Genomic DNA, 24,446 nt, shown 5'->3' with positions numbered 1-24,446 from the left:
TGTAAACATAACATTTGGATAAATATTTGCCCTTTGTAAGTAATGTCTAATAGCCAAAGCTGCCTTTTAACTAAACTCAAGTTGTTTTTAAAGACTGTATTGGTTTCTAGGGAGGAATAAAAAGTAAAGTGGCAACATGGCTTATATTTTCATTATAAAGGAAGTCAATTGTGAAAATTTTGCAGTAGGTAAACCAGTTAAAAATGTCAAAGTTTCACATTTCTTAATGGATCCCAGATTTAAATTTTAAATATTTTTTATAAATGTAACCTGTTTGGACAACTGGGTTATAATAGTGACCCATGTGCATTATAGTCCCTTTTATTAGATTACAAATAAGTTAAGAATGGTTTTTTCCATATTCTTTAGTATATGACTAGACCTAGCATCTTCTCAGTTGTGCTGATAATGAAGTCACACAACGGAGGGCTGACCCGGCCGTTGGCGACCCGAGCTGACACCAGAGAAGCCATGCTGCCACGCACTTTTCAGACCGTGTCCTCAGCATGACAGCATACTGACTGTTACACAGCTGTTTATAAGTTTATAATAAAGAAAAAAACCACCTAAACCTCTTGTTCCTTTATCTAAGTCTGTCATTCTAACGGTGGGAATATTTCCATTTAACTGAACAAGTATGCCGAGTTCTCGTGGAGGAGGGGGCGGGGGGGCAGCAGCACAGAAACGAGCTGGACATCAGACTCGCCCTGAAACCGAACTGCCTGATTCACATTCACACGCCCCCAAACCCTGGGAAGTTCTTATCGGCAAGATTATAAAGTGTTCTTTAAAAGTTGACACCAAAGGAGTAGATTATATGTACTGTACTGTTATAAATTTAAGCCAAAAGATCGAAAAGATGGGATTTGGTTTTGTGGTAGAATCTGTCCGTGTGCCGGCACCCCTCCCATGAGTACTCTGTGTCTGCAGCCCGTGTCGTACCTGCATCTGCCCAGCAGAGCAGTTTGGACAAGTGGTCAAAGGTCAGACCATTGGGGAGTCCAATGTCTTTATTCACCAGAATTCTTCTGTGTTCTCCACTTAAAGATGATGTTTCAATTTTAGGAGCCTCTCGATTCCAGTCTGTCCAGTATAAGTTGCTGTGGATAAATGGGATAGAGAAAGAAACACCTTCCTCAGTGTGTACAACTCAAATTTCAGGACTGTCTGAGGTGTTTCACTATTTGTGTGTCAAAGACACTTGGCTGAAATTTAAAGTTGAATGTTTTCTTTACTGATTGAAGGGTTTCCTCTGGAATTTCATTTGGTAGAAGTCCCATTAAATATGGCAAGAGTTTCTCAAGGTACAGAAATCCTCCCTGGTTCTAACAAGTCCTGAAACTGACCAACTCATATGCCCCAGGTGATGGATGACCTTAGCAGTTACGGAGAGGGAAAATTTCATTTTTGATTTTTGCTACAATGAAAGGGAGGCATGAGAAGTAAAATGCCAGGTGTGTGAGTTTTGGTGACCCTCACCATGATCATAAAGCCTCCTGTGGTTTTAACACTGACTTCCTAATATGTTATTGAGGGAGACCCATGTCACTGCAGTGGGTTCTCAGACCTTACCCAGTCATCTGAGCAAAAGGAGAACAGTGCCTGGCCCCTAGTAGATCGTCAATAAATACTGTTAAATTAAGGCATTGGAGCTTTTCTGCTCTTGTTCTGACCCTCCCCACACTCCATTTAAATCCAGGGGCTTCTAATCGGGAGCTACAGGGAAGGGAGAATTAGGCAGCCCAGCTGACCCTCGGATTGGATCCACAGCGATGGCTCGGGGGTTCACCAGGTCCGTGTGGAAGAGAACCTTGCGTTCAGAACCATCCAGCTTGGCCCTCTCTATCTTGTCCAGACCACTGTCTGTCCAGTACATCATTCTACGAAAGTGGTCAATGGCAAGTCCTTCAGGGCTTATCAGACCTGAAAATAAAACAAAGGTAGGACTGGAGTAGGTAAACCTAAAGCAGAGAGATTTATGTTTGAACAGTTAAAAAAGAAAGTCCTGAGGGCCTCTTAAGTCGGAAGAGTCAGGTGAGGAAGGGGGCCTTTGTACTTTTCCTGTAACTGGTCACCTCTAGTTTCCTTAGACTAACAGACCACCAGCCTCCGGGCACCGGGCAGCCATGACTGTGGCCACACCCTGAACTCAGCATGAGCCCTTTCCAATGAGAGCCCCGTTTCTCAATAACTAGGGCCCACAGTGAGAATCACTTCTCATCCTTACTTATGAGCATGTTTGTTTACAGAGTTTTATTCTTTAGCTCAGAAAAAGTGATCCTAACATCCTCCACTGGATGAAAACAGAAGGGAGACTGTGGCATAAAACAGGCAAATAACTTGGACTTCGTAGAATCAAATGAAATGCGCAGTGTCTTCTGGATGAAGCTGCTCACCTGAGTTAATGATTGTCTGGGGCTCTGCTCCTGGTTCCAGACTGGCACGGCTAATGGTCCGTCCAGCGACATCTGTCCAGTACAGCATCCTCTCCCGGCAGTCATAGTCAATTCCCACAACTATGGAGCCCTGTGTGGACCAAACACAGAGTTGGAAGAATTACGACTCCTTTAATTTCCCGAGTTCATTCTCGGTTGTCTCACTCATGCATGATATGACTACAGTGAACAACTCTACACTGTAGTCTGAAGGGCAGCGAAGCAGAGTGGTTAGACATGGGTGATGGAGGTCAACTTCTTGGAGTTAAAGCCAAGCTTGGCCACTTCATAGCTGTGCGATCTTGGTGCTTAAGCTTTCTGTGTCTTGGTTTCCTCATTTCCAAAATGAAAACAGTACCTATGCTTCTTGTGGCTGCTACAAAAATCAATGCCATAAATGCTTGCAAAGTGTCTTAATCAGTAATTCATATGCAGTAAGCTCAATTACACTACTCCTGTTGGTAGTAAAAACAAAAGTGACTTCATGAAAAAAAAATCGGCCCATTCAGTGATTAGAGGACAATCGTTAGTCTCAGCAAAGTAAGGTCTTAATATTTTACTGGGCAAAATCTGTTACTCCTTTCAAATGATATCAGCATTTTTTGAATAAGACATTCTAAAAGTTGCCACCATCAGCAAAACCTACTCTCCCCTACCCAGTGATATGAAATCTCTCCTTAGCTGAAGTGCAAATACCCTGACCCCCCGCCCCAACTCTGCCACTCACTGTAACGCAATTCTCTGGTTATACTCTTAGGGGGGAAAAGTCTGGATTCAGGAACTGGGGGAATGGTGGTCATCCAGCTTCTGGCTAGAGAGGTCTCCCCTCCTTCCTTATTGCTAAATAAATTACAAAATCTTTTTTAAAATGCTGAGTCTGTGGGTTTCTTTCCAAAAGTCTGCACAGTACTTGCTTCATTCCATTTCCGACCCAGATTCCTGCTTTGAGAAGCCCAGCAGTTGTGCAAAGCCAGCATCTAGGGGCCATCTGGCCATCCCTGAGGTCACACCAGCTCCTGCTTGCCTAACAAAGCCTGGGGCTGGCCTGCCCTGTGTCTCCGGGAGAGGAGTCAGTACAAGAAACACTACCAGCAGGTTTGGCTCCTGTGGAAAGGTGAATATCTTACATGGGAGCGGGGCGGGGCGCTGAAGGTCAAATATAATTTTATCTCGGAGCTAAAAAGTCATCTGTCTCAGGCAAGAGTACACATCCATTTGGGCTTCCATTAACCCATGCAATGACTTCAAAGGTGTTTGGGGGGAAAGTCTCAGTTTTAAGTAAATTTCCCCAATTTGTGCTTATAACCCATGTTCCATTTCCGTTTCAGTTCCGCCACCATCACCACAACCACCGCCCTGCCCTCGTCAGGGGCCAGCTCAGAGACGCAGCGAAGCCATTCGGCATGGCTAGCATCAACAGGTGGCGCGCTTGTGAGAGAGAACTTGAGTTTCTACCTCTTAGAGAAACTGTAACAAAAGAGCATGCTAGTGTTTGCCAAAAAACACACATAAAGACTTAAATCTTAAAAAGGAGGGAAAGAAAAAAAAACCCACATCTTTTTCTGAATACTAGCTGCTTCTACACTACTTTAGAACCAGATAAGGAGTTAGTTCAGCAGAAGTAAATGTAAACATGGACACTGGCCCATTCTTCATAGATGAGCCAGTACCTGGGGCGTGAAGTTTAGAAATGGAATCGGACCATTTCCCATTCTCAGGGTCACTGCCTTTCTGGTGAACTCCCTTCTCCTCCACTTCAGAGAAGAAATCCCTCCTCAGAAAGGGAGTGCCTTGACAACAGAGAGGCTGCCCAGGGGCTGCGGCCTCCCTGAGGGAAAGCCCAGTCCGTGCCTCTTCCAGCACCACACTCTCCTCAGGTCATCTATGATGGACCCAGGAGAAGGTGAAAAAAGAACCAAAATGGGAAGGGACGGGGCTGCAACAGTGAGGCAGACTTACGGGGTTTCCACCTGGGATTCCCCACTGACCACGGAAACCACACCCTGTAGCCATGCCTGCCCTTCTGATTTCTAGATCTCTGGAAGTGTCTGGGGCATGAAAAACCCTGGGGACTGGGGCTAAGAAGCTGTCAGGCCTGACCTGTGGTGGCACAGTGGATAAAGCATCGACCTGGAACGCTGAGGTTGCCGGTTCAAAACCAGGCACTTGCCTGACCAGGCAGTGGCACAGTGGATAGAGCGTCGGACTGGGATGCGGAAGGACCCAGGTTCGAGACTCTGAGGTCGCCAGCTTGAGCACGGGCTCATCTGGCTTGAGCAAAAAGCTCACCAGCTTGGACCCAAGGTTGCTGGCTCCAGCAAGGAGTTACTCGGTCTGCTGAAGGCCCCCGGTCAAGGCACATATGAGAGCAATCAATGAACAACTAAGGTGTCACAATGAAAAACTGATGATTAATGCTTCTCATCTCTCTCCGTTCCTATCTGTCTGTCCCTATCTATCCCTCTCTCTGACTCTCTGTCCCTGTAAAAAACAAAAAACCAGGCACTTGTCTAGTCAAGGTACATATGGGAGTTGATGTTTCCTGCTCCCCCCCCCCCCTCCCCGTCTCTCACTCTCCTCTAAAATGAATTAAAAAAAAAAGAAGCTGTCGGTTTTCCCTCGGGTCATCATGCTGCTTCAGGACCCTGGCAGCTCTGAAATGGCCTGTCCCCACGTATCTGACACCACAGGAACCAATGGGGCGGCAGCCTTGGTCAGTCATACACGACTCCCGGCAACAGAGAGCCCCACTTTCTGTGGTGCTGGTGTCAGGCCCATGAAGACAGACTGCAGCCCAGAAATCACCCAGACCTTGCTCCATCTCAGGCCCCTCCCCAGCTCTGAGAGCCCCGTGCAGCTCTGCCCCACAGGAGTCCACGTTACATGCAGTGACAGCAGGGTCTTGGCCGCGTCTTTCTGAAGCCGGGTCCCATTGAGGGGCAAGTAGCCAATCTGCTGGCCCTGGGCATAGAGCAGGAAGGTGCCCACAGATGGCGGGGTCACATCAGGCCGGGGCGAGGGCCGGAACGCAGGTGGAGCCACCGTGGGTATACCTGCCATGAGACAGAGGAGAACGGTGTGAGGTGGGAGAGGAAAGGAAACGGTGGTTGGAGAGAGAGAAGACAAGTTACTTTCCTATAGACCAGAGGCTCCAAAACCAGCAAAAGTTCTTAAACCTAGACAGATGTGATCCAGATGTTCCTTTAAAGAAATTCTAATTTCTTGGGGTGTTTTTTTTTTTCAAGGATCAATTATGTAAATCACTGCCAATTACTAGGGAAGAAGACAACAACACATTTCCCTCAGATCAAAGCAGGGCTTTTTCTTCTTTTTAAGGGGGAAAAAAAAAACCAGAGCCAGTGTTGTGTCAGCTTCTCTTTGGGGCCCTAGGGTGACATGTGTCCCCTTTCACCATGGGCTGGGGCAGGGGAGCAGCTGCATGCTGACCTGAGGTCCAGATGTGCTAATTACAGAAACTGCTAGTGACAAAACCAAACAGTGAATCCAAATTGGGATGTTGGGTGGATCAGATTATAAATCCACACAGCATGGCAGTGACTTTCTTCACTGGATCTGTTGACCCCTTGTCTGCCCACCTTCGGGCACAGCCGACAGGCCCCCCAGCCCCCACTGAGAAGCCTCAGGTGCAGCTGAGGTGAGTGAGGGCTGTCCCTGAGTGCTTACACGCCGGGGCGATGCCTGGCTGGGAGCGGGTGCCCGGCACCTCTCTGCCGTCTCTGTCCACACACCAGCAGAAGTCACTCTTCCCATGGCACTGCATGGGGGTGAAGTGGCCCAGGTCATCACACTGGGGCACATACTGGTCGTCCCTGGGCACGCCGCCATAGTGCTCCAGCAGGCTTTCCTTCCAGCGCTCACAGACGGTCCGGGGCCTCCGGGTGGGCGCTGAGCAAATGGGACAGAAAAACCTTTGTAAGCCAAGGACAGAGGGCAGTATGTATAGCTCAAGATCCCCATGCCTGGCCTCCTGGCCTCCCTCCTCCTGGTGTGCATTAGCGAGGCCGTGGCCAAGCCTCTGAAGGCTGGACCAGAGCAGTCAAGTGCTCTAAGAAGTTCTCCACGGGAATCGGGGAGGGGGGGGGGGCGGTGGTCTTGACACTCCTGTCTTCCCACGAGGCCCCGCCACATCAGGAAAGAAAAAGAGGTTAAGGTCAGGGCTGCACAGCTCACTCAGCCTGGGCAGGGGGAAGATCTCTCTCCGGACAGGAGAGGCCCACGCAGACCGCTCCACCAGGCCCAGGGCCTCTGCTAACAGAACACGTGTGTGGCTCAGTGGCTTATATGATGCTTAAAGCCAATATTTATTCCTTCCCACTTGCTTCAAACTCTAGGGCCTGCATCTGAGAGGGTTAACTTCAGACCAGCTGACTAGTGTTTGTCTTAGATAGCATTACTGAACATCTAACTTGTGTGGCCCTCAGTATCTGTCCATTGAAGACCATATCGAGTGAAAGTCTTAACTTACCATAACTGGTATATGGTAAGGTGACCAATCGTCCTCCCTTAGGGAGGCTAGTCCTTTTGTTAAGTTCCGTCCTCCCTCGAAAAGTGTCCTACATGTCCTCCTTTTTGATACTAGAAGACTAATCTGTAAATGTCCGTATTCGATCAATACAGAGTCAATCCATTGCATGTGATGTGACATATTTGTATCTAAATGAGTACTTTTTTCTTACAATTATTAAAAATTAATAGGCATGTAAGCACGATTACAATATAAAATATTACAAATTTTTTTTTTTTTTTTTTTCTGAAGCTGGAAACAGGGAGAGACAGTCAGACAGACTCCCGCATGCGCCCGACCGGGATCCACCCGGCACGCCCACCATGGGGCGACGCTCTGCCCATCCTGGGCGTCGCCATGTTGCGACCAGAGCCACTCTAGCGCCTGAGGCAGAGGCCACAGAGCCATCCCCAGCGCCCGGACCATCTTTGCTCCAATGGAGCCTTGGCTGCGGGAGGGGAAGAGAGAGACAGAGAGGAAAGTGCGGCGGAGGGGTGGAGAAGCAAATGGGAGCTTCTCCTGTGTGCCCTGGCCGGGAATCGAACCCGGGTCCTCCGCACGCTAGGCCGACGCTCTACCACTGAGCCAACCGGCCAGGGCTACAAATGTTTTTATTATGCATTTATCATAGTGTATTGTTGCAATGAATAAAATGTTTCTTTTATTTATGATATTTTTTCTTCTATTTATTTTTGTCCTCCTTTTCATTGTAAAATAGTCACCTTATTTATGGGAGCACAGCAGAGGTGGTGTGTGGCAAACAACTCAATACTGACTGTTCCAACCTTCCAGTTCCCAGAAGTCCCCTGGTCATACTACTCCCAGGCTTGTCTCAAAGCGGAACCTTTTTTCTGCAGGCTCCGGCTTCCCACCGTGTTGTTCTGTGTCCCCTCTCCAGCATCCACCCCTCTCCTCCCTCCCTCCCAGCTCACCACCACGTTTAAAGTCCTGTTAGCTTCTCTGGCAGAGCAGTTTCACCGCCTGCAACACTCCTAGGCTGCCCCCACAGGACCATCGAGGCAGTCTGAGAGGGCTGCGCTACAGCTGCCGAGATAACTTGCACGGCCAGCTAGGGGAGGATTACCTACAGGAACTAGAAGAGAAAGTGCTGGTCCTGCTTTATTTCCTGAAACTCGGAGCCTACGGTGTGAAGAATCATTTGGTCAACTTCCTGATACCACTATACGGATGTAGAACAAATCTCAGAGGAGAACAAATAAAAACTGGGTTCCTGGACTTTTCCTTATTAGTAAATTGCCTTTCCATTGCTCAGGTTCAATCGCCCTGGACTGCTTGCTTTCTCTCTCTCATCGCATGTCCAGAAATGTCAGCTGTGCCTTCAATACACACTCAGGATGCCTCCACTTCTCAGCACATCCACCCCTATTGCCCTGGTCCAAGCCCCATCGCCTCGTGCCAGGGTCCTACCATATAGCCTTCTTACCAGTTTCCCTGCTTCTACCCTCCTTCCCGCCCCTCACTGTAAACTCAACCAGAAAGAGTCCTTTTAAACCAAGTCATTTTATGTCAGTCTTTAGATCAAAACCTCCAACAGCTTCACAGAGCAATGTCAGAAACAGTACATTTGGGCTCCAGCGCTTACAATTCCTCTAGGAAAGCAGGGGGATGGTGAACAAAATCCTCAGGGGTCAAACTCAACCAGCTCAGCTATAAGACTCACCAGGTGGGGGACAGAGGGTGCCCTTCAGGTTGTCTCCACAGCTCACAACCCAGGGAAAGCTGAGCTCTTGTTAAGACCTCATAGACAAGGAAAGACTCTGACTTCCTCACCCAGATGTGTCTCAATGAACCCAGAGAGAGAAATGCCACTTCCTCAAACACTTGCCATCCATTCATAAGGGGGCGTGTGGAGAAGTTTCCAATACTGCCACAGGTCCACATTCCAAATGCAGAGGGCCCGTTCTTGGTTCAGGGGACCACCCAAGGGTGAACATCTCTCTGTCTGGAATAAGGATACAGCCCCACACCTCACACATGGGCATCCTTCTCATTCCTTACTATTTGTAGCTACTTCTCAATCCAACCACGGATTTTATTTTTCTTCCGTTTCTGGTTGGCAGGGTTTTTAAATATTTTGAAATCGTGGGCAGAAAGTGTTCTCTCCCCCTTCAAGCTGACCCCATTATGCAGATAAGACTAGTCAGAATTGGCAGCCAGGGCCAAACCAGCGCCAAGGGGTAAGTCTGGGCCACGGTAGAGAGCCTGCCCACAAGAACATGCTCCTCTTACTCATTCGCTTCTCATTCTCTTGACTCCCTTTCGAATTGCTGTCCTTACTACATGTTTGTCTTGATAAATTTAATAGAATTCTGAACCCTACGGAACTCCCAACCATCTGATTTCTTCAAATTCCAGCTAGAGTTGAGTTAGAACCAAGGCTTTTTAAACAGTAGACATGAGTCAAACAGGATTTCTCTGTATTTTTTTTTCTAGAGGGGAGAGGGCTGAAAAATCTTTTCCTAAAAATAAGGACAGAAAAGAGGATCTAGGAGAATCACTGGAGAAATAAGAGGTAACAGCTAGATGAAGCATTACCCGTTTTTACCTCTATGTATCTTTAAATCACTAATGCCCTTGGTCATAACAATTAATATTACTAAAAGGATCAAAATTTGGAGTAAGTCTCCAGCTCTTCATACTGATATACATTAAAAACCAAGATTAGTATTTATAGAACCCTTTTGAATACCAAAAATGGATCTTTGAATAGCAAGTTCATTGATACAGGAATTATTTTGGCTAAAACAGTATCATACAAATCCTATATTCCTTCATAAAGGTCTTCTCTGTGTGTGTGTGTTTTGAAGTTCTTCCCATCTCTGACCAGTTCAGCAAGGAACAGAAACCTGCCTTAGCAACCTGTGGTTGGCATGTGCTGTGAGCACTGGACAGCCAGGCCCCGCCCAGATGGGGAGCACTCGGATGTTGACAGACATGTCTACCGTCAGCAGCTCAGATCACGCGGGCTAGCAAAGCAGGGTCCTGCCTCTCTTCTGAAGGCAGCTGGACAAGAGTGATTCCCCACAGACGTGCTGGGCTGGCTTGAGAGGGCTGGGGTTATTAGCTGACAGCTAACTAGCTGCACCCATCCACGAGTGACATACTTATTTTTCCTAATGCTATTAAAACAGCCTTCAGACAGTTTCCTACAATTCAGAAGGCAAAGTTAAGCGATATAAAGTCAGATGGGAAGGCAGCTTTTCTTTTGGATAAAAGGCTGGTCTGGCAAGATCCTCTAACTCAGCGGTTCTCAACCTGTGGGTCGCGACCCCGGCCGGGGTTGCGACCCACAGGTTGAGAATTGCTGCTCTAACTCAACAGCTCTGAGCTGCCATAACAGATCTAGTGGCCTCAGCTTGACTACACAATCTCAACTTCTCGTCTTGTACTAGACAAGGATCTAGGAGGCTGGAGTGCAATGCATGACAGCGATCACATGTCACACGGGCATGCCTCTATGTCCCTGTAACGTGAATGTGTGTGGAGGCCAGAGGGTGGCGCTCACGTGTTCCTAGGCCAGAGGGTGGCGCTCACACAGGAGGGGGAGCAGCCCTGAGTCTGCACGGTCTGGGCCAGGGTTACAATCTACCCCCCACCAGTGCACTCTGCTTCTCAAGCCCCAGGCCTCCCCAGGCCCCAGGTTTCTTTCCAGGTTGGCTCACCTGGTGGTGCACAGCGAGGCGGGTGCGAGCCGGGCGGAGTCCGGGTACCAGGGACTTCATGGCCATCAGGGGTCACACACCAGCAGAAGCCAGTGCTGCCATGACACTGCAGCGGCATGAAGTGGCCCTGCTCGTCGCACTGGGGGATGTGGATCCTGGTGCCGGGATAGGCGTGCTGAGCCTGGGCGTCTTGCTGCTGACGTTCACAGGTTTTCAGTCCTGAGTTGGTGTCTTCCGGGAGGGAGCAGACGAGATAAAGGAGGAATCAGAGGCACTGCAAGCCAGCTGGTTTTATGAGCCAACCTCAAGGTCTCTTGTCTGAGGTTTTTCTTCTAGGTCAGTGGTAGTCAACCTGGTCCCTACCGCCCACTAGTGGGCGTTCCAGCTTTCATGGTGGGAGGTAGCGGAGCAACCAAAGTATAAATAAAAAGACAGATTTAACTATAGTAAGTTGTTCTATAAAGATTTATTCTGCCAAACTTAGCGAAAATCCAACATAAAGTACTTGGTAAGTAATTATTATTATATGCTTTAACTTGCTGTAACTCTGCTTTAGTAAATTTTATAAAGTAAAGTTACTTCCCTACTTTATAAATCACCATTACTGTGGAACCGGTGGGCAGTTAGAAAATTTTACTACTAACAGAGATACAAAAGTGGGCGGTAGGTATAAAAAGGTTGACTACCCCTGTTCTAGATTGTAATTGGAAGGCAGCATGATGCGTGAAAAATAGCAAGTTACTGGGATTTCAGAGTCCCAAACTTTTCTTTTAGCTCTGCCACCAACTACTTACTATCCCGACTCTCGCAGCTCACCCTAGAGGTCCCTAGGCAGGCTACACTGTAATATGGCCCCTCCTCCTCCACCCGCCAGCCCCTACTGCTGTCTGGATAAAATGAAGAGCAACCATGGCTTCTGTCCAAACATCCCAAGAGACTGGAGAAATAAGTAAAGCTCTGTTCATCCCCTGAGGTCCGGAGTTGGAGTCTGTGAAGCTCCTGGTCAGTGGCTATCACCAGATTGCACCCTGCTGGCCAAGTACTAGAGGAGCCACATGGAAGCTCGCTTCCAGCTCTCTAGCCCGTAGGACTCCTGTTTAGGAAACTTAATCTCAATACTTTTTCTTTTTTTTTTTTTTTTTTTTTTTTTTTTTTTGCATTTTTCTGAAGCTGGAAACAGGGAGAGACAGTCAGACTCCCGCATGCGCCCGACCAGGATCCACCCGGCACGCCCACCAGGGGCGACGCTCTGCCCACCAGGGGGCGATGCTCTGCCCATCCTGGGCGTCGCCATGTTGCGACCAGAGCCACTCTAGCGCCTGAGGCACAGGCCACAGAGCCATCCCCAGCACCCGGGCCATCTCTGCTCCAATGGAGCCCTGGCTGCGGGAGGGGAAGAGAGAGACAGAGAGGAAGGCGCGGCGGAGGGGTGGAGAAGCAAATGGGCGCTTCTCCTATGTGCCCTGGCCGGGAATCGAACCCAGGTCCTCCGCACGCTAGGCCGACGTCAATACTTTTTCTAAATCACACTTATCAAAGCAAAATAGATCACTAGGGAAGTTAACCAGAACTGCTACTAGGTAGGACATTTGAAGGGTCATACTCTGAACTACCCAGTAAACCGAGCAGCTGGAAGTAACTGATGAAAAAATCCAGAGCCTGAGATCCACTAACTGCAGGTCAGACCTGCATAAATTGAGGGGGTGCTGAAGTGCCGTAGAAAACAGCACCGCAGGAGCTGGGAACTCTCTGCACCTAATCTGGCCTCCAAACCTTACCGGGTGTGCACTGAAGCCCATCCCCACGATAGCCAGGTTGGCAGCGGCAGGAGAAGGAGCCAGGGGTATTGTAGCAGGTAGCCGAGGGGTGGCATCTGTTTTCCGAGCATTCATCAACATCTGCAGAGGTGAGAACAGGGACAGGGTGGTGGGGGAGACAGGATGACATCACTGCATTCAATCAGTGCTACTACCTGGCCTTTAGTACAGGAGGATCAACCATGGGGGTCAACTCCCGAAGACCTCTGGGCATGAACAGAAATATCCTGACATTGAAAGGCAAGCCAAAAAAGAAAAAGGGAGGGGAGAGGAGGGAGGACTATGTGAGTTGGTCCACTAGAATGTTCAGTGTAAAAATCAAACGTGAGGTCTCTCAGAAAAGCAGATCCTGCCGTATAGTTCTAGAGCAGCTTTCCTCTCTAGCAAAGTCCAGGAAGTTAGTACCCGTGAACTAACCTTTAGACTATAAATCATTCATTTCCTTTCAGTAAGACTACAATAAATACATGTAATAGTGGTTTTTCCCTCTGGCTGTTGGTACCACTTTCCTGTGGCACTGAGCTATATAGATGCAGAGAGGTCAGGGGGCCCCAGTTGCTTTGTCAACTTCTAAGTTAGTTAAAACTTGGTTAATCAAGAGTCCTACTGCCTGACCAGGCAGTGGTGCAGTGGATAGAGCATTGGACTGGGACGTGGAGGACTCAGGTTTGAAACCCCAAGGTTGCCGGCTTGAGCATGGGTTCACCAGCTTAAGTGTGGAAACATAGATACGATCCCTTGGTCACTAGCTTAAGCCCAAAGGTCACTGGCTTGAGCAAGGGGTCAACAAGCTCTGCTGTAGTCCACCCCCCAGTCAAAGCACATATGAGAAAGCAATCAATGAACAACTAAGATGCCGCAAAAGAACTGATGCTTCTCATCTCTCTCCCTTCCTGTCTGTCTGTCCCTATCTGTCCATCTCTCTGACTCTCTCTCTGACTCTGTCAAAAGAAGAAAAAAAAAGAGTCCTACTGTTTAGTGTGCCCAGTTCATCAAAAATCTCCTTTGCTTCCCACTTTCAGAAGAAAAAGAATAAGAAAAATATTATCACAGGTTTTGAAACAACACATTTTTAAAAATTTAAATTTCTCTGGCTTATAAAGTACGAACAATTCAGGATGCCCCCCACCTCCCACCACATACATACGCTCTCTACCCAGTACCAGGAGAATTTTCATAGTTCCAAAAACTACAGTTTTCTTACACTTCAAACAAAAGCCAACTTATATTCTTTTTTTTTTTTTTTGTAAAATCAGCACATGCTGGCAATAGCAAGGCATCCCCCCTCCCCCCGCCAACAAAAACAAAGAAAAAAATAAAACCATCTCTGAGAGTCACTGTTAAAACCAGTGTCCAGCAGGTGAAACAAGCTGTCTTCAGGGACAGGAAGCCTTCCAGAGTTAAGGGGAGGATAAGGGTGTAGGTCTGATCAAGGCGCCACTGAAAATAGTCACATCCGCAATGACATCCAAAAACTGTTTTCAAAATGTGTTAACAGGAAAAGATGTGGACGGGGTGATCAGTATGAAACCTAGAGAACAGCCTAGAAGAAGCGAATTGCAACAATTTGGCACTGCCCATAGCCAGGCCACATCCAACCTGGGACGCTAGAGACTTGGATGTGAGTTGGCTAAGGACACACGTGGCTCCTTGCCCAGTTTCCCACGACCCAGACAGAACCTCGCCCAGGGTTATCAGTGCCCTGGCTGTGACCACACTCTCACTGAGCCACTTTCCCATGACCAAGGGGCCCCTGGCACCCGGAAGCAGACGCACTGGACATTTGACACAGAGTTCCTCTTCAGAGGAGAGGAATCTCTTACATTACAGTTAGCAAATTGATAATCTGCTTACCCCCAGTCTTTGGGGAGGTGAGTCAACATAAATTAGTTCCCTTAAGTCCAAAAAATTTCTGAATGCTCAACACAATCAAGTTTAATGTCAAAGGCAGAAATATAGTATAAATTCACCTGCAAGATTACAAACAAGGTTTTCTGGTTAGCTCTTCAGTTATCCCAAAATAAACCAAATGAAAACAATGACAACAAACATCTTATCTCCAATCTAATGAATGTGAGTTCTCTATTGTCCTATTTAATTATCCCAGACGTTGGCACTCATGTCTCTTCTAAAGCCCAACTCAAATTCTCAGTTGGGCAAAGCTGGTGAGACCATCCAGTTCCTTGGGCCTGGAAGAGGCTATAAAACCAAATCTGTAAAAATTAACATCCAGCTAAATGCCGGAAATTAAAGCTATTCATAATACACATACGCTAACAGTACTTCTCATGGTTAACAGCAAGCGGACCATGACAGGAAGCAGGAATTCCTGAGACACAGGGCCTATTTCTAGAACCCCTGGGTCAGCTCCTTGTGATTATTTTTGAACTGAGAGGGGACTCCCCAGAGCTCCCAAGTTACTCAGGTTCTTCAAGCCTGTGGCCTAGAAGTCTGATCAGACCAAAAAGAGCAGCCAGCCTGCTGACAGACACCGCAGTCGTGGGAAGACGGTAACTGTCCTAGTGACCAATAGGGAGAAATCCCCTGAAGAGACCCAAAGCATCACAAGTGAGAAAACCCTGTCCCCCCAGAGCTGGAGAGGGTTAAAGCTCCCTGAAGCGCTGTCCCTCACACCTCCTTGGAGGACCTCAAACCACCAGAGAAAACTGGGGTGCGGTCAGCCACCCCAGGGGCCAAGCTCAGAGCAGGCAATCCCCCTCAGGAGCACAGCCACTGCGGGTCCAGGGGGAATAGGAGCTTTTCTGTAGCGAAGGACTCTTCCTTACTTCACAGGAGGTCAGGTGCCAGGAGAGAAAGTATGGAAAGACTTTTGGTCCCTTGCCCAGGGAGGAGCTCTGCTTGTATCCTAGGGGAGCGGGGTGCGTTTATGCTTAACAATCACTGTCAGGGGTCCTCAGGGGCTGTTGGAACACTGAGGTGGAGACAACGATGGTCAAGGCACAGGCGAGCTCCTTCACTACTCGGATAACAAAGGATGGCACAATCTCAGCATAGTTCTCCTTTCTACCATCTGTTAAGTGGGCAAAAAAACCTGTTTGGGAAAAGTGTTAAAAATCCTCCACTTTTTGAGTTCATGTCTTGGTGCTTCAACATTCTTGTGACTTCTCTAATTCGGAGCCTACACCCAAAACCAGCTGTAATCGCTTCAAAACAAACCCAACCAATGGACTCTAGCTCCCCCCTTCCCCTCCCTGTCTGCTCTGTCAAACCATGCTGTGAAATCTCCTGGTGCCAATTAACCTCCCTCCCACTCAGGACCCAATAAAGGCTTCAGCCCACTGTTCCCACTCCCCACCCATCTGGTCAAGCACTCTGCTGGTTGTGGCCCTGCACAGCACACAATGAACTCCTCTCTGGGACTTAGGAGAATAACAAACTTCTTCCTTTTCAGTCTTGTTCTCTTCTCCTCCTGTGGCTGCACCAACTTTCCATACCTTACTCAATATCATGTCCTTAGAACAGAAAACCAAGCACCTTCCCCTCATGTTGCTCCTGAGCGACAATGGCTCTGGGTAATGGGCCACTTGGAACCCAGCTCCTCAACTCACACTTGCTCCTCCCTGGAAATATTCCAACTCAAGAAATCTGTTTTTATGCCCAGCAAAGTCTCCACAGATCTATAGGGACAACCGTACCTGAAAAATAGCCAGCTCTTACCAATACAGGGCTGAACTCAATCTAGACTGAAGGAAGCGAGGCACACTCCAACTCTGCTTGGGGAAAGTAGTTCCTGCTAGTGGCTCAGGCTAGATTGAGAACCTAAAGCCAAGTGCAGCCTCTCCAGGGAACCAAGTTTTAAACAAACTAGCTGGAGAAAAACCCATGCACCCATTTATTGCTAGTTCTGTGGAATTAAAAAGAAATAAAGCTTTCATCTCCATTGTTCTCTATTTTCTCTATTATCACTGGGACACACACAGACACAAATAGACACACAGACACACACACACTTCCTTGTGCTGCAAGTCACCTTCATGGTTAGCCCAGTCTGATTTACGCATAGCCTAGGTCTTTAGGAAACTGACTATTCGCTCTCCACGGCCACAGTCTGAAAGTTTGGAAGGCAACCACATGGCAGCTGACTGTGAGAGGCAGACTCCCAGGTGGCCCCAAAGATTCCCTCCTCCCTCCTGGTTCACAGCCTTGTGTGATTCCCCCTTCCCTTGAGTAATTTGCTTCTAACCGATACACAAAAATAATTTTGAAAGGATGGCATTTTTGTGACTATAACTTCCATCTGGCTAGCAGAGTTTCTGCCCTTGGTTTTGATGAAGTCAGCTTCCTTGTCCGAGAGGTCCATGTGGCAATAACCTGACGGCCACCTCCAGGCAGCAGCCAGCAAGGACCTCAGGCTCTCATTCCAACAGTCCCTCAAGGAACTGAATCCTGCCAATAACCATGTGTGGCTCCTTCCGCAGCTGGTCCTTCAGATGATACCTCAAGCCTGCCAGACCCCCTGACTGCAGCTTTGTGAGGGTCCTAAGCAGAAGACCCACCTAAGCCAGGCCCCTGACCTACAGATAAGCGTGCACTGTTCTAAGTAGCCATATTTTGGGGGTGCTCTGTTATACAGCAATAGATAATTAACACACTGGAAAAGCAAATGATAGGTCTGGCGTATTTTTAAATTTGTGGGTGCCTGAGAGAATTCTAAAAGCAGAGAACAAGAGAAGTAAGTCAAGTCTTACAGGACAGACTAGAAGATAAAAGAAGGAGAAGAGAAGGATTACAGCAAAGAAGCATCTAACTTCAATTAACATTCTGTGGATAAACACTCATCACATCTAGGCTGCAATTAGCTTCAACCACTTTGCTTTAAACCAAAGACCTGAGAAACTAAATACTTGACAAGCACCATCTCTGTTGACCTGAGCAGCCGGATGTTTGAATATGAAATTCTACTGACAAGATTTTTTCTCTATGCAGTCTCATTTCTCAAAACCAGTGGTGTGTTAAATTGAACTGAATGACAAGTTCCACAAGGACAGAAAAAGCATTATTCCCACTGCGGCGCTCAGCCTCAGCAAGGAGTCTGTGCTCCTCACCCCGACCCTCCACACCTGTACAGGGCACCCCCATCCATAAAGAGCCCCTCTATTATAGACAGAGGTCTTTGGTTGGTCAAGTGGGACAAGCATCTGTGAATTACAAATCTACCTCATTCTAATTTGAGAAACACTAGAGCTCTGTCTAAAGCTGGGGTGTTTTTTTTGGGGGGGGGGGGAGGGGATAGGAGGAAGCAGGCCTGAACGGAGACACAGCTTTAGGCCATTCCAACATAAACTGTGTGTTTAAGAAAACCATAAGCAGAGCTTCTGTACAGAAGGGGAAACATTAATTGGTTAAAGAGCGAGATTCAGACGAGACCAAATAGTCGTCCACATCTGGGGAGGAGAGGAGGGCGGGGCTGCCCTGACACATCTGGTCTGTCAGTAACATATGGCTTCAGTTTTCGGGTCCAGTCAGTCAGTCCTGCTGAACCAAAGGGAAAGGAGTGGGAGAAGGATGAGAATCAAACCTCTGGTGAGGAGGGAGGGAGCCCGGGTGTCTGGACCTGTTACAGAGCTATAGGAGTTACAAGTCTGTTCTTAGCACGTGACTCAGTGAGCCCAGGTGCACAGTGGCAGACACAAGCAGCCATTCAAGGAGCGGGGAACGGCCTGCCTTTCAGGTTTATGTTCCCAGGAGAGGCACTCCTCCATTCCGATCCTCTTCCCACCACTCTCTCACTCTCAGTGTCTGCTTGTGCCATAATCTGTGTATATTATATAATACTAATGAACAGACAGCATGAAGTTGAGTTTCAATTCAATCACATGCTCTTGGGTATATTTTGAAAACCTTCAGTGGATTACGTAGATTTACATTGAATAATCCTTAGATTAAACTACTACCAATCCCAGTTTTAAGAACATTTATACCCATAGTGTTATGCCTCGTTTTTTAGAAACTACCTCACACATTATTTCTAAGTTAAATCTGAACAGTTAGTGCTGTGTTCTGGTGTAGTGATTTTATAAAATACAGTATTAAGTCTTAAAGGTAGATTTCTGAGAGAAAAGTTTTGAATACTTAGGTATGTGTTAACATTCTTTTATACCTATGGAGTTTATCTATCTATCTATCTATCTATCTATCTATCATCTATCGATCTCTATAGAGAGAGAAAAGTGGGAAAAAATTAGAGACAAAGAATTATACGAGTGTTTAGATATTGCTTAAAATACTACTTCAAGGAGGGGGAAAACAACTAAAAACTAGGCACAACTGAAAGTGTTAGATTAAACCATTAACTAAAGAGATGAAAAGAAGAAGACATTCTACCAGGAGAATATATGACTTTCCCAAAGCTCCTCCAGCCTATTCGAGGCTCCGAGGACCTTCAGAAGGTTACCAGCTGGTGTGGCTCCCCAGCGCGCCAGGCACGTCCCCATCAAGAACAACCACAGATGCACAACAACGTTCTAGTCCAAGGGAGCTCTCCCTAAGCGCCTCTTTTGACTCAAAGGACACCTTTCCTCTTTCTCTTTTTGCAATTCCGAAGCTATGTGAGTCACAGGCAGGGAGAGGCCCCCTCTAAACCAGGTCCCACCCGAGGTGACGTCCCATCGCTGCTGCAGCTGAGCCACTGGTACTCACCAGCACACTGGTGCCCGCTGCCAGCATAGCCAGGCAGGCAGACGCAGCTGAAGGTGCCGCCTCCATGGTGAACGCACCGGGCCTGGCCAGCGGGAGCACAGGTGTGGCTGCCATCCTCACAGGGGTTACGGGGCGGGGCAATCACTAAAAAGAGAAGAAGGCAAGGATGTCCAAAAGTTCAGGCTGCCAGTGGGTGAGCTTTGCTCTTCACAGCGTGACCTGCGTACCAACAGTACTGGAGCACCAGAATGCAGGTTCTCAGGCCCCATTCCAGAGCCAGGGAGTCAGAAGCTGAATTTTAGCAAGATCACTAGTGGCTTGTGTGCACAATATAATTCAAGAAATGCCAGTCTGGGTTTGTGGTTAAAACAGGAGGCAAGAAGATCATCCAAACCAGTGGTAGACAACCTGGTCCCTACCGCCCAATAGTGGGCGTTCCAGCTTTCATGGTGGGTGGTAGCGGAGCAACCAGAGTATAAATAAAAAGATAGATTTAACTATAGTAAGTTGTTTTATAAAGATTTATTCTGCCAAACTTCGTGAAAATCCGACATAAAGCACTTGGTAAGTAATTATTATTTTATGCTTTAACTTGCTGTAACTCTGCTTTATAAATTTTATAAAGTAAAGTTACTTCCCAACTTTATAAATCACCATTACTGTGGAACCAGTGAGTGGTTAGAAAATTTTACTACTAACAGAGATACAACAGTGGGTGTTAGGTATAAAAAGGTTGACTACCCCTGATCCAAACAGTCCTGATTCAAGTTGCTAACTTCCCAGAACAATCGTTAAACACGCGTGCTCTCTGTAATCGCTGCTGCTGCTTCACCCCACTGGACTGACAAGTGTGCTTTCCCCAATATCATCTAACTCTACCAATGGATGAATGTGGAATTCTAGCTCTTTTGGATCTACTGCTTTGGGGGGGGGGCAATGCTAGACAAGGGTATTTTGTTATAGATGGGGCTCTTTGGCTAGTCAATTGGGAAAAGCATCTTTCAATTACAAATCTATTTCATCCTAACTTGAGAAATATTTGACTTCTATCTAGAGCTGTTGTTATTTATTAAGGAGATCCATAGTCTTGTTACATAATTAAACCAAATATCAAGACACACAGGAATCCCAACTGAGGCGATCATCCCTCAATATCTCCAAACCAAAAGTATCTTCATAGAGAAAAACAAATAAAGGAACAAAAAAACAAACAACCTCTTCCCCCTCCCCCTCCAAAAAAAAACCTTCAGGGCTGAACTGAGCCATCGCTTTGGGTTATTTGAATGAAAAGTATATAATTTCTAGAAAAACCATAGAGCAGAGCTTCTGTGTAGCAGACGTGGAAACATCACTGAATCAAAGAACTAGGTTCAGCGCCATTTTGGCCAAAAAAAGAAATGATTTTGGCACTTACAGATGCAAGTGTGCTGGTCTTCTGCAAACCTGTAACCGCTTCGACACTCACACATGTAGCTCCCCGGCAAGTTGATGCACACAGAGTTGGGGCCACAGTGATGGAAGCTAGTTGCACATTCATTTACATCTAGGAAGAAATAAGAACATAAAAATGCTTCTTAACTCAAGAGTGCTTAACACAGCAGAAGATCTGAAAACTCAATGTTTTCTCATCACGATGAGGTCTCAATGGGACTAACAGCTGAAGGACTAAACAGGAGTCAAAATGCAGGATTTCCAAGCACCAGATATGGATGCATGTTGCTGATCATTACAAATAATGTTTCAAGTATGAGCTATGAAATGTATTTTGAAAAAATATTTTGAAAACTTTTTAAAATGTTTAAAAGATACTGAACATTTAGAAGAAAAATACACTGAGACAATGTTTCTTTTAAAATGTCAAGAAATTCCTACTGCTGCTTTGGGGGATATAATATGTTTAAAAAAATGTACTTTTGTCCTGGCTGGTCGGCTCAGTGGTAGAGTTTTGGCATGGAATGTGGAAGTCCCAGGTTCAATTCCTGACTAGGGCACACAGGAGAAGCACTCATACCCTTCCCCCTCTCCTTTCTATCTCTCTCTTCCCCTCCCACAGCCAAGGCTCCATTGGAGCAAAGTTGGCCCAGGCACTGAGGATGGCTCCATGGCCTCTGCCTCAGGCACTAGAATGGTTCGGGTTGCAATGGAGCAACACCCCAGATGGGCAGAGCATTGCCCCCTAGTGGGCTTGCCAGGTGTATCCCAGTTGAGTGCATGTGAGAATCTGTCTCTGCCTCCCCTCTTCTCACTTCAGAAAAAAAAAATGCACTTTTTAGCAAACGTCAGAAATGCTTAATACAGGCTTAAAATGATAAAACTTAAAAACTCAAACTATGCAGGAATTGCAATAGGGGTCTTCTTTTCACACTCCCATCCCAAAACCCACTTCCAAACTGTCGTCTCAAACCTAACCAGAATACACCTTAGGTTTCAAACCACCTCATGATCAAGGGAGATCATTAAGAAGACAGACATTTGTCTTCTATAAACACAGTGCTGAAGAACCCCATGAAAGAACACAGAGTCTGGCTCTTACCCACACAACTCTGTCCATCTCCCTGGTACCCAGAGGCGCATTTGCAGGTGTAGTCTACACCTGACCCTGGATGGCACTGAGCTGTCGTGTCACATGCGTGGCTCCCATCGTAGCAAGGATTCACTGGTGTGGGGCCTGAGTCCTCTGTGTGGGTAGAGAGGAAATAGAAACAAAAAGCACAATTCAGCTGTTGCTAAGAGAATGGCACAAAAGGAAGGAGATCAAGAGTTGCTAGAACTAACTGTACACCTGTCTGTATTTGGGGCCCACATGGCAACCTTGCTAAATTATTAATGCCCAGTGCTAGCAGGGATGATCCACGTTGCAGCTGAAAGTCCCAGAATGGCTTCCTCTTGTCTACTCTACATTCAACTAGCCTTTTCTCGCTTATGGTAGGTTTGTGTCCAGGGAATGAAAATATCCAATACATGACAATCTTTTATTTTAAAATGTTTGGGCTATTATTTCATGTGATTCTTAGGGTAATTTTATGAGATGGGCTGTCATCCCCATTATCAGTAATTTTCACAGGTAAGGAAAGTAAGTGAGAGATTTGGGAAAAACTGCCTGAGCTCACAAAGCCAGGAAATGGTGCAGCAAGAACTCAGACCCAAAATTTCTGCTTCTAAATTGATCAGTCTCTCACTAAATCCACTGTAAGTCGAAATTCAATTCATGAGAATATCCTACTTTTACAAAACAGAGGGGAATGACTTTTGCAGTGTTTATTTTTTAGGATCAACCTTACCATGGGCCCATCCATCCACTGGGTAGTGATGACTGTTAACATGTGAAATCTTCCCTTAATAATTTTATTTCTAGCCTGACCCGTGGTGGCACAATGGATAAAGCGGCGACCTGGAATGCTAAGGTCGCTGGCCCTGAGCGCAGGCTCGTCAATGTGGGGTCACTGGCTTGAGCAGGGGAATCGTCCACATGATCCCAAACCTCGCCTGCTTGTGCTCAAAGGTTGCTGGCAGGGAAAAGCCCGAGGTGCTGGCATGAGCAAGAGGACACTGGCACGGCCCTGGTCAAGGCACACAGGAGAATGTACAACTAAAGTGAAAGCAATTACGAGTTGATGCTTCTCACCCTCTCTCTCCCATCCTGTCTCTCTCTCTCTCTCAAAAAAAAAAAAATAATAATAATTTTATGTCTAGATAGAGTATAAGTTATGCTTATTGAGCTATGTACCAGGCACTGTTCTAAACCCTTTATGTACCATCCCATTAAATCCTCATGACTACACTGTGAGGAAGGTATCATCATCATCTTCATTTTTACTGCAGCCAGAAGAGATGGGTGGAGCTGGGACGAAAGCCGGGCAGTCTGCTCCAGAGACCATGCTCTCCAGCACTTTGCTACAACCACAACCGAAGGAACGTCATCGAGTTATCTAGTCTAAGCCAAGGGTACAGAGATGACGGTGTTGGAACAAGCCCCAAATGCCTAAATGGGATAAATCCATGAACCATGGGTACATCCATTACTTCTCTGCTTCCTCAGGTATAAAATAAGAGTACAAATAATGCTTATGTCTCTAGAATTGTTGAAAAGAATAAAGAAAACCCAACACAATGTATATGAAAAGCGATTCCCCCGGGCAGGCCTACCCAGTGACTGTGATCCTTCTTCCTCCCCACTTGAGGTTTTATCTTTGTTTCAATCCCTAGAATTAATTCTGATCTTACACTGGAAAGACTTCAGGAGCCCCACCAGGCTCTATACCCAGCCATCTCTGCTACCAAGGGGGCTCCATCTACGTCATGACAACTTGGGCTTCTGCCTTAGATTTCTGTGCCTGACTCCTGTCTTGACAGCCAGCTTAGTGCACTCCAAGTCCTGCCTGGCTGTCAGCAGCTCCCTCACTTCCCCAGAAACTAGCATGTGGGCTTCTGTAGACAGACTGCGGCTGTACCGCCTGCTTTCACTTCCAAGCTCCTTCTGGATTCCCTGTCATTTCTATCTCCCCCACGTCTCCTCACCTGCCTTGCCTCGTGTGGGTGGGCCCGCCCGCCCTAATTAACGCCTTGTCTGGACCCAGTTGCATGCTGCTGTCGCCTGCCCCACAGAATGGACTTCCTCTCAGACCTTCAGGACACCTGGCCACCTCCCCAGGCCCTGCCCCATGGCCCGCACCAGGACTCTCCCAGCTTTCTGCTGTGAACTGGGATGCTTTGGCTGTGTCCCTGATGGGGCAGCCTTGCTTTCTGGGGAACTCCTTTCATCTGCTTTATAAGAAGCATCACAGTGTGTTCCCATAGTAGAATATTCTCAGGGTATTGAGTCCCATATTATGGCCTAAAAAAAAAAATTTTTTTTTAAAGGAAGGCCATGGATTTATCCTTGGTTCACCTCAATGACACTGGCTGGAGTAATAGCATCCTTGCCAAGAGAAGAGGACCACCAAATGGCTCCAGCACCTTCCAAACCTAATGAACTTTAAGCATGCCAGCGTAAGCCCAGCCCCCCAAATCACGCAGACCCCCTTGGACGCCCCTCATCCCTCCCTCTTGGCAGACAGGACAGAGCGCGCAGCACTGAGGCTGTGGTCACCGGGTTAACTTACTAGTGGAGACCAAGCTCGTGAGTCAGTCCCCCGCCTGTGTTACAGTTAACAACAGCAGGGTCATGTCCTCGCTGGAGGCCCCATGTAAAACAAGAGCCTGATTCTCCCCCATTATTATTTCTCCATTTTAGGAGAGGGTTCTGTACAATGTGCCTGGCCTGCCTAGCCAAAGGGGCACGTGAGCTCTGAAATGTTTTAATTTATGAATACTATTACTTAGCCTT

The 24,446-nt window shown here is 47.1% G+C and overlaps 1 protein-coding gene across 2 annotated transcripts in view; it reads right to left on the bottom strand.

Moving 5' to 3' along the window:
• The window catches only part of NID2 (nidogen 2), a 62,783-nt gene that overhangs the window by 2,527 nt on the left and 35,810 nt on the right, over positions 1–24,446 (bottom strand). For both annotated transcript variants that reach the window (XM_066272394.1, XM_066272395.1), the window contains exons 9-18: positions 21,654–21,797; positions 20,535–20,663; positions 19,121–19,264; positions 12,422–12,541; positions 10,644–10,874; positions 6,120–6,341; positions 5,319–5,488; positions 2,397–2,526; positions 1,752–1,923; positions 943–1,100 (exon numbers count right to left, since the gene is read on the bottom strand). In XM_066272394.1, coding sequence (XP_066128491.1) covers positions 943–1,100; positions 1,752–1,923; positions 2,397–2,526; positions 5,319–5,488; positions 6,120–6,341; positions 10,644–10,874; positions 12,422–12,541; positions 19,121–19,264; positions 20,535–20,663; positions 21,654–21,797 — 1,620 coding nt within the window. The remainder of the gene's footprint in view (positions 1–942; positions 1,101–1,751; positions 1,924–2,396; positions 2,527–5,318; positions 5,489–6,119; positions 6,342–10,643; positions 10,875–12,421; positions 12,542–19,120; positions 19,265–20,534; positions 20,664–21,653; positions 21,798–24,446) is intronic.

This window comes from Saccopteryx bilineata, chromosome 4, assembly GCF_036850765.1.
Source record: "Saccopteryx bilineata isolate mSacBil1 chromosome 4, mSacBil1_pri_phased_curated, whole genome shotgun sequence".
Lineage (NCBI taxonomy): Eukaryota > Metazoa > Chordata > Mammalia > Chiroptera > Emballonuridae > Saccopteryx > Saccopteryx bilineata.
Note: the sequence above shows the minus strand (reverse complement) of the source record. Positions and strands in the feature narration are given on the sequence as shown.